Source organism: Otolemur garnettii, unplaced genomic scaffold (genome assembly GCF_000181295.1).
Source record: "Otolemur garnettii isolate 467f Iridium unplaced genomic scaffold, OtoGar3 scaffold00187, whole genome shotgun sequence".
In the NCBI taxonomy this organism is placed as follows: domain Eukaryota; kingdom Metazoa; phylum Chordata; class Mammalia; order Primates; family Galagidae; genus Otolemur; species Otolemur garnettii.
In genome coordinates this window covers 1,010,075-1,020,368 of record NW_003852582.1, presented here as the reverse complement: position 1 = coordinate 1,020,368, position 10,294 = coordinate 1,010,075, and the positions used below count along the sequence as shown (strand labels likewise).

Below are 10,294 nucleotides of genomic sequence, written 5' to 3'. Positions count from 1 at the left end.
TGTGTGTGTGTGTGTATATATATATATAAAACATATCTCAGCAACACCATTAAAAAAAAGAGAGAATGGGCCAGAACTAAAAATGCCAGCAAATGCATTCTACAAAATCTACATTTCAAATGAAATTATTTGTTTAAAAAACAATAGATGAGAGAAGATATGATCAGAAATGGCTATGCCAAGGTACTATCCCTAAGCCATTTCCTACAGGGAACTGCTGTGCTGGGGTCTCATTCTACTTGGAAATGTCCTAGTGGCCCGAAGAGGAACTTGTAATGAGAAAGATTATGCTTTGGGAAGATCACAACCCCAAACAGAAAAGTCAGAATGAGCTGCTTTTTTAGGTAAATACAACCCTGACTTCAAATCTAAAGATAAGGAGAACATTCTCAAGTAAAAGGAAACTGACCATAAAATTGCAAACGGCTTTCCCCTGTCTGTGCAACTTCAACACCAACACGAAACCAGCACGTCGCTTCCTGTCCATGGGGTTGGCTAAAGGGCCAAAGAGATTCTGTCTGCTTTGGCTCTGGCCTCCTAGTAACTAAGAGGGACACTAGTTAACCCCATGTCCGGCTAAGCCCCTGCAGACTTAGTTAGTGGAAGTTACTAGCACCACTTGATAGGTGAGAACACTTTGGCTGAAAGGCTTAAGGCAGATGAATTGCCTGCAAGGCAAAAAAAAGGAGGCACCTTAAAGAAATGTGCTCTCTCTCTAGTTTCTCACTAAGCAAAATTATCCTTTCATGGTGCCCACCCCATAAGGGCGCCACTGAAGCAGGCCTTTCTCTGTTTCACTGAGATATTTTCTTGGCAGTAACAGAGTGCAAAACAGGGAGCTCTCTAAAGATGATTTTCAGGTAAGGAAAACTGGATTTATGCTTCCTCCACACTGAATTCATGGGTCAACAATATAAGCTCAAAGTTTATATTTTAAAATTCATGGTGCATATTTGGCTTTCATCAGAAATCAGTATCCTTTTTTTTTTTTTTTTGAGACAGAGGTTCATTTTGTCACTCCTGTACAGTGCTCTAGTGTCATAGCTCACAGCAACCTCAGACTCTTGAGCTCAAGCAATTCTCTTGCCTCAGCCTCCCTAGTAGCTGGGACTACAGGCATCTGACTCAACTCCTGGCTATTTTTAGAGACGGGTCTTGATCTAACTCAGGCTGGTCTCAAACTCCTGAACTCAGGCAATCCGCCCCTCCGCCTCCCAAGAATGCTAGCATTATAGGCAAGAACCACTGAGCCCGGCCTCAGTATCCTCTGTGTGTGTGTGTGTGTGTGTGTGTGTGTGTGTAGGGAACAAATGATGCACTTCCAATTGTCTTTCTTAAGCTGCAGCAAGAATTGTAGCCTCTTCCTGAGGCTTTGAAGTTGTAGAGCTTAGAATTCCCAGGGGCCTGGTGTTAAAAATTAATATTTACATTTAAGGCTCGGCGCCTATAGCTCAACCGGCTAAGGCGCCAGCCACGTACACCTAAGGTGGCGGGTTCGAATCCCCAGCCCGGACCCGCCAAAACAACAATGACGGCTGCAACCAAAAAATAGCCGGGCGTTGTGGCGGGCGCCTGTGGTCCCAGCTACTTGGGAGGCGGAGGCAAGAGACTCGCTTGAGCCCAGGAGTTGGAGGTTGCTGTGAGCTGTAATGCCACGGCACTCTACCCAGGGGGAAAGCTTGAGGCTCTGTCTAAAAAAAAAAAAAAATATTTACATTTAAGTGCAACCCTTCCTCCTAAACATTTTACTTTTGAATGAAGTCCCTGGGTAGGGACCTCCTTGGAAAGGTTGCAGCTGTTTTATTTAAGGGTCTACCTCAAGCTCAGGAGTATGTGAGACCCTCCCTCTCCCCTTGGCGCTGAGCCCACTGGCCCAGCTACTTCTCTCTCATTCTGTCTCTAGGTCCTGGAGTCCCTGGGTCAGGGGGTAGGGTGGGGGGGGTGCTTAGTGACTTAGGAATACACAATTTCAAAGGAGAGCAGGAGCTGGGCCTAACAGCCACAGTGGTCACAGGTGTTCACAGATGAGCAGAGGGACCTGAGAGCCAGCGAGGGGATGAATGAGACAGTATCCAGAGCTCACAGCTCTCAAGCCACCAAGGCCAAACTGAGCCAATAGAGCCACCGTGTGCTCACCCTGTGGAGGCCCAGGGGACCACATTAGCCATATACAGGCCTGGAGTGGGGAAACTCAGTTTGCTGGTAAAGTCCATAAATGATTCCTTGTCTGTTATACTGGGAAGTCTTATATCTAGTCAGGGAACTTCAAGGTAATGGAAGGCACTTTTCAGACTTTTTTAACCAGTGCTTTCATTTCACAGATGAGGGATGTGTGACTCTAAGAGGAAAGAGACTTGTCCAGTTGGCAGTATGCAAAGTTGAGTCTATTCCTGAGCTCTGCCACTAACAGGTAGCATGACCATGGATAAGCCACTTCACTTCTGGGCCTTGGTTCCCTTTTCTCTGAAATCAGGAATATAGGAGTCCCTAGTCAGCGTGCCCTGGACCGAGGGCAGCATGCAGCAAAACCTACTGTCAGTCTCATCATTACCACACAGGGCATGCCAGAAGCACCGGGACCCCCCACTAGGACTCTCAACTCATCCCAATGCTCCTGAATTATTAACCTTTTAGCTTCTCTAAACTCATAGGACCTTAGCTGCAGAATATTTTCATGCGGACACTATGAAATGATGTTTTAATTACCTGCTTGAATCTGAGCAGCAGACTCACTCCTTCTGGGGCTTATTTTCTTAAATTTCCTCCGAGCATCATATCCTCTCCAGGCTAAAAATAGAAAACCATGTGCTAGGAATGACATTAATTTAAGAACGTGCCAGAGGATTGATATAAGCTGTTTTCTCCTCCAATCTATTACCCTCTCCTCCTCCCTTCTATTTTCTCACTGAATAAAATAAGCAAGGCTTTGTGAGCTGTGATGGGGAAAGGGGGCCTGTCTGTACTCAAGTTGGCTTCAAAGAGGCTTCTGAGTTGTTTTTTTTTTCCAGGCAATGAGTTTCCAGGATGCTCTACATTCCATTGATGAATCTCATGGCACCCCTACCTGAGGTGAAGTGTTTGCCTGTCATTCCAATCCCAAGGAAAGCCTTGTCTTCAGGATTTGGTGATATAGTGCAGTTGAAAGGGGTTTGGAGGGGTGGTGGGAAGGAACTGGATGGAATAGCCTAACACTCTCATGACGGTTGAAGATAAGAAGGAGGGAGGTAAGGGGAAGTTTTGTTTTTCTTTTGTGACAGAGTCTCACTTTGTCATCCTCTGTAGAGTGCTGTGGCATCATAGCTCATAGCAACCTCAAACTCTTGAGCTCTTGCCTCAGCCTCCCTAGTAGCTAGGACAACAGGCACCCACCAATGCCTGGCTTTTGTTGTTGTTGTTTGTTTTATTTAGCAGGCCCAGGCAGGGTTCAAACCCACCAGGCCTGGAGCATGTGGCTAGCACCCTAACCACTGAGCTACGGGCACCCAGCTATGGTCAGGGGAAATATTAGTAATAAGTACATGACACGAGTGAAACTGCACTTGCAAATTGATGAAGGGGTACAAGGCAAGAACTAGGGTAAGGGCCCCAAAACTCTGTGAAGGAAATAGGCCTAGCTAAAATAATGATAATGATCAAACTCTGTGAAGGAGCAGGCTAAGCTAAAATCATAGTAATCAGCCACTGTCCCCTCATTTGCTTGATAATAGATAGACACTATCCCCTTGCTTGCATCTTTATAATCGTTACTTTAGAGGACACAGCTGGTAGTTATAAAGATTTTTAACTTTTCTCATAAATAACATCATCTGTTTGGAACTTAGGGATAGCTTTTCAGATCTCTTCCAGGTCCTGCATTCTAGTACACTGGCTAACCACTCAGACCAAGGAACTGAATCAGCTAGTCTTGACTATCCACTTACCCAAGGATCTGCATTCCAGTGAATGGCCTGACCACCCCACCCCCCCAACTCCCAGACAGTGCCCATACCAAAGGACTGACGGTTCTGCCCTGAAACCAGCCAATTAACAGACCCAGACTGCCTAAGCTCTTGCCCACCAAGCTATCTTTAAAACCCTGTCCCCCATCCTCAGGTAAGCAGATGTGACTGATTTCTCCTGTCTCCCCTCTGAGCACTTTGCTCAATAAACCCTTTCTCTGTTATAAAAAATGCAGTCTCTGGACAGTGGCTTCCTCCTGGGCAGTGGGCAGATGAACCTGGCTGGGCTGCCACACTAGCACTTGTTGTGAGTGAACTCCGTACCTGGAGGTATGCTGGGGGGCGGGAGGGGGGGTGGTGGTGTGGAAGGCAAGGGAGGCAGGTGAAGAGGAGAGAAGAGAGGAAGGGACTCTTTGGGCAGAGGGTTTAAGTCCTTCAAATTCAGTACTGGGACTATTAGGCCGCCCACCAGGAACATAAGTGTCTTTGCTCTTTGTTCCTCCTACTTCAGTCTGAATATCACAAGCCTCCAATTTGCTGGGCAAGCTCAAAAAGTCCAAAGTGGGCCAGGAGTGGGGGCTCATGCCTATAACCCTAGCATTCTGGGAGGCTGAGGGTGATGGATTGCCTGACCTCATAGGTTCCAGACCAGCCTCAGAAAGAGCGAGACTGTGTCTCTAAAAATAGCTGGGGGTGTGATGGGCACTGTAGTCCCAGCTATTTGGGAGGCTGAGGCAAGAGAATCACTTGAGGCGAGGAGTTTGAGGTTGCTGTGAGCTGTGATGCTACGGCACTCTACCAAGGGCGACAAAGTAAGACTCTGGCTCAAAAAAAGTCCAAAGTGGACTAGGGTGCCTTATGATTTGTGGTTACAGGAGCACAAAAGAGATTGTCTGCCCTGTTCAAGATCTGATGTTTTCACAGCTGCTTGTCCACAGCACAGGAACTCACACACAAATGGCACATTCATGTGCAAAGAGGCACGGCTGGGCGTCAGAGAGAGCCTCACTGTTTGTTCCTTTGGCTTACACGTGCCATCGGGGCTAGAAACGCCTTCTGGAAATGGCCTTAGGAACTCCAATGCTGAAAAGCTGGACATAGACACAAGGTGTATATCACCTCAGACATTCCGGGGGACGTGGCACTGTGTCTGTGCCAGTGAGGTTTTCCTATCTTTGGTCCGTTCAGACTGCCTCCGTCCTGGCACTCATCACAGTGTATTGTGATGGCTTGTTTTCTTATCTGTGAGGTCAGGAAGCATGGTGGTTGTCGGGGCTCAGACAATGTTCTTCAAACGGAGAGCAGCCGCACAGCAGCAAATGGCAGAAAAGTCCTCTGTCCAGCTAAAGGCTGGACCCTCCAAAACATACTCAATCATCGTGAATGACTTTTCCTTGGAGGAAAATGATACATACCGCAGAAAGGAAGACCAGGGCTGACACCACATCCAGAGCCCTCACACTCTCTCAGATTATTGTCTGTTTTTTTGGCCATTCATCTATCCTGAAAAACCTTTTACTCTTCCTCCAGTATTTCCTACATCCTCCACATCTCTCTCCCCTGTGAAGTGGACATTTACGCATCAACTTCCCAGCGTTCTTTGAGCTTCATACTTTGTGTGACTCCTAAGTGACTCCTAAGTGTTCGGCCATTAGTAAGTTTGTGTGCCTTTTCTGTCTATGGTCAATTTGTTTGATAGACTGAAATGATCAAACTTTCGGGGCAGGGAAAGAAGGTTCCTCTTGTCCCTACCTAATCTTGCTCAGGACTCTATTTCAGCACCTAGCACAGGGCCTGGTCTACAGCAGGCACTTAATACATACTTGCTGGAGACAGAAGTAAAGGAAGGAAGGAGGGAAGTTCGTAAGAAACCACTGAGGAAAGCGTCAAGTGGGTGAGTACTCCCAGCGTTTATCACAACGCCAAGACCCGGGGCAGCGTTGGAACCGACGTGTACCTGACTGGATGGCGACGGCCCCCTTCTCTCTCTTCTCTCGGGCTCTTTTGTATCTCCGAGCGGCAAGCCAGCCTTTGGTGTATGCCTGCAGCACGACCACTCTGCCGATGACTTCTTGAAGCAGCAAATTTAATTGCTCAACATGGTAATATTTGAGAAAAACCTGAAACGAGACATTAGTTTTAGCGTTCCAGATGGGCTGCTCAGCAGAAGTGCTCTCTACTCCGGCATATTCTTCAGGAAAAAATTAAAACCACTCCCTAAATAAACTTTCTAGTGATTTTTTTATTCTCCCATTACTGACTTCTTGGGGACAAATACAATTCCCCTCCTAAGGCTGAGCCAATCTTTGATTATCAATGTAAAAGGATGATGAAGTTAGTAGGATTTCAGGGGATCCCAGGGCTCTCTGGGCCAGTCTCATGTCACAGGAGTTTTATTCTCAGCTTGAGCGCTTCTCTCTTTCCCCGCAGCCACTGATGAAGGTGCCAACCAGCAGGTCAGACCGACAGTGGATGTGTGGAAGGAGAGGGACCTGGATAATCCCCAGATACCTAATTTCTTTTCTTTTCAGATTAATATGAGGGTACAGACGATTAGGTTACAATGTTTGCATTTGTTAGGTAAGGTCCCTGTTGCAGTTGTGCCCTCTCCCCAGAGGTGTGCCATGTACCCCTACATTGTGAGCACACCAATCCCTACATTGATTAGGTGTGAGCACACCAATCCCCTCCCTTCTCCTCGTACCTCCCCCCCAACCCCCCCCCCCACTTGAATAACATTTAGTTTTTCTCTTGTATGGGCATGTATTAGTTTGTCTACTGCTCTCAGGTTCGTATTAAATGTATTGGCTACTGGCCTTTCCATTCTTTTCAGTTTAATTTCTGTTGAGGAGCAGTAGTGTTGCTGTCAACACTCAGGATAAGCTGATTTTGTGAGGCAATCAGGATAGACTATAAAAACTTGGGATCCTAAAGGGATGTGATGTCCTCCCAACTGAAACTAGTAAGAGTACACAGTACATAACATAGCATGAGTCTAATGAGAAAAAGGGAGAAACTCTAAAAGAAACTCAGCACTGCCATTAGTATGATTTGTGTATTTACATGAGATACTAGGATAAGTAGTTTTGAAAAAAGGGACATTTTAAAATGGGCTCACAGACCTCATTCTAGAAATGCTAAATGGCTCTCAAATGACGTAAAGAGCAGGAAGGAAACCTTCCTCATCTCGTCCCTAAGATCCCTGGATGCCTGACTCAAGATCAGCAAAGACCATTGTTAGGGTAGGGTCTTGTCTGCTGAGCAAGATACAGAGCTATTCATGCTGCTGATACCACTGACTAGAGACAAAGGCTGGCAGGAGAACATCACAGGTGACAATTTGAACGGTAAATAAAGAGCTACCTTTGTTTTTCCCAGCACCCAGTGATCTAATCCAGACTTTTCCAAGATAGCAACACAGCTCTCTTTGCTAGCAAGAGGTGTTTGATGTGCTCTGAATGCCAAGTAGTAATACCTACAAAATAAAACAGTAAAAGGAAGCATTTTCAATCATTCGATTCAGTATCGCAGAATTGCTCCAGACCCATTGACAGGCCTTGTTTTTTAATAGTAAATATTTGTCAAGCACCAGTAATAGCATACTAGGTAGTAGAAGACACAATCGATCAACTCAGCTCTTATCTATTTTCATATTTTCTACAATGTGTATTCCCCCCCTTAATGCTGCTTTGTAATTCATATTCAATGTATACTTGCGTCTTGTGCATGCAAAACCTAATCCTTTTAGAAAGCTGAAATTTAGACAGCTTTCCAAATAAAAGCCATAATTTAAAGTGCTATTATTATTTAATATAAAAATAACTAAAATTCCATTGTACATATGTTGACTCTGCAAAGTCGCATTGGAAGCAATCTGAGGACAGAAGTGATTGTAGCTTATCACTCCTGAGTCTCTCTGCTGAGCTGTCTGTCTGACATGAGGTTTTGAAGAGGTGTGTTTTCCTGAGACAATTACCAAAACCGTATTTGTTTTTTAAAATTATTTCATGTTTGTGAACTTCTAAACTTTCAAATGAAAGGGTTTCTGGGTAGATTCAAAGAAGAGCACTGTAGGAGAGGAAAAATACCTTTTTCTCATTCATCCTAGATTCACAACTGAGGCCCCTATTACAAAAGACAGAAGTATACAAAGGTATTTGACGTAAGTTACAGGTGACACAGGGGCCTTCACAAGGAAATAAAGACCCAAAGTAACAATTAAACTTGTGTAGTTTTATGTCAACTCTGATGAAGAAGTGGATGGTAGTGGAGAAATAGGATTGGACAAAGAGTAAGAAATGGGAATAAATTGGGGGAATTTAGCAAATCCTGTCTTTTCAGATTCTTCTCTGTGTCTGGTCCTTAGGGATAAGGATGTTTCCCTTTTCTGGCTTAGGGAAGGTACCTTTCACATTAGGGTCTTATGTCTTGCTTCAGGGGAAGATCAGAAAATCCTTCCGAGCTTTTATGACCTACCTTAGGAGAAAAGAACCAGGGAAGGTGAGCGTGACCTTCCTGCCTCTGTTATTTTCTCAGATGCCAAGATGCCATATTTTGGGATAATGTATCCTGAACTCCACCACTACCAAAAATTTTTTTTCTCCCCTTTCCTTTCTTCTCTCTTATTCTCCCTGTTTCTTAAAATATAACTTGTGAGGCTCACCGCCTGTGGCTCAAGTGGCTAAGGCACTAGCCACATACACCTAAGGTGGTGGGTTCAAATCCAGCCTGGGCCCCACCAACAATGATGGCTGCAACCAAAAAATAGCCAGGTGTTATGGTAGGCTGTAGTCCCAGCTACTTGGGAGGCAGAGGCAGGAGACTGGCTTGAGCCTAGGAGTTGGAGGTTGCTGTGAGGTGTGATGCCATAGCACTCTACCCAAGGGGACAGCTTGAGGCTCTGACTCAAAAAAAAAAAAAAGAAAAAAAAATATATATGTAAAACTTGTGCAATATATTATCCTTTTAGGAAATCTCATTTTGTTTTTCATTAGCAAACTTCAAGGATCTTTGCTCTTTGCTGCCATCAGTAATTAAATTTACCCCCTTAGAAACTTACAAATAAACTTCATTTGCTTGTGAAAAGGTTTTTCTGCCACTCTTTAGACAAGACTAATCTGCTATTTTGAAATACACGTAAAGCTGTTTCTACTTTTATAAAAAGATCACCACAATATGAAATATATCCCTGCCTCCTGCCAAATATACCCATATCTTTGTTCATGGAAAAACAAACATAGCTGATCAATACTTGAGTCATTAACTTTATTTTCTTACTATAAGACTGTCTTAAAAGTTAGGGTATAATGCTGGATTTGCTGGAAACATTTGCATTCAGAAATCCTGGGACCTTTTCCAAGGCTCTGAGTCTGTTTCCACCATTGGCAGCACTCGCTGAACCTGAACAGTGGACCAGATGATGCTAGATCATTTGCCCAAACCTAGGAATCTGCTCACAGTAGATATCTTCCGGAGCTAAGTGGGAGGAGGGATGGCCAGGAGTTAAATTTAGGCCTTCCTGGGCAGTTCATAGCGTCAGGATAGATCCCTCAGCCCCAGGTTCTCCAAGACTATATAGCTTCAGTCATGGTTTCTCTGACTTGGCTTTAAAAGATTGTGTCCTGGAGTATATGGTGATGATGGGAAGAGCTGGAAAATCTTAACATATGATGTGATCGTCTGTGGGAAAGCTGAAGCACAGACAGCTTATGTAGAAAAATTAGTGGTGAAACAAGTAATTACTATACTTGTAGGCCCAGCCATTAATAACATGGCTGTCTTGATTTTAAGCAACCCAAGCTTGCTCATGGTGGAAGCTCAATGCTATTGGTGATGCAGTATTTTATTTTATTCTGCTTTATTTTTTTGAGACAGGGTCTCACTCTGTCACCCTTTAGTAGAGTGCCGTGGCTCACAACTCACAGCAACCTCAAACTCTTGGGCTTAAGTGATCCTCTTGCCTCAGCCTCCCAAGTAGCTGGGACTACAGATGCTTGCCACAACGTGGAGCTAGTTTTTGTATTTTTAGTAGAGACAGGGATCTTGCTCTTGCTCAGGCTGGTCTTAAACTCCTGAGCTCAGGCAATCCACCTGTCATGGCCTCCCAGAGTGCTGGGATTATAGGCATGACCCATCATGCCCGGCCTTGATACAGTATTTTAAAAGAACTTAATGAGGCTCGGCACTTATAGCTCAGTGGCTAGGGCACCAGCCACATACACCGGAGCTGGCAGGTTCAAACCCAACCTGGGCCTGCCAAACAACAATGACAACTACAACCAGAAAAAAAATAGCTGGGCGTTGTGGTGGGTGCCTGTAGTCCCAGCTGCTTGGGAGGCTGAGGCAAGAGAATCACT

The 10,294-nt window shown here is 45.0% G+C and overlaps 1 protein-coding gene across 1 annotated transcript in view; it reads right to left on the bottom strand.

Annotated features, from left to right (window-relative positions):
- Positions 1 to 10,294, bottom strand: part of MYO3B (myosin IIIB) — a 429,342-nt gene that overhangs the window by 119,524 nt on the left and 299,524 nt on the right. Inside the window, exons 24-26 of the mRNA XM_012812078.1 lie at positions 7,302 to 7,413; positions 5,896 to 6,058; positions 2,707 to 2,787 (exon numbers count right to left, since the gene is read on the bottom strand). Coding sequence (XP_012667532.1) covers positions 2,707 to 2,787; positions 5,896 to 6,058; positions 7,302 to 7,413 — 356 coding nt within the window. The remainder of the gene's footprint in view (positions 1 to 2,706; positions 2,788 to 5,895; positions 6,059 to 7,301; positions 7,414 to 10,294) is intronic.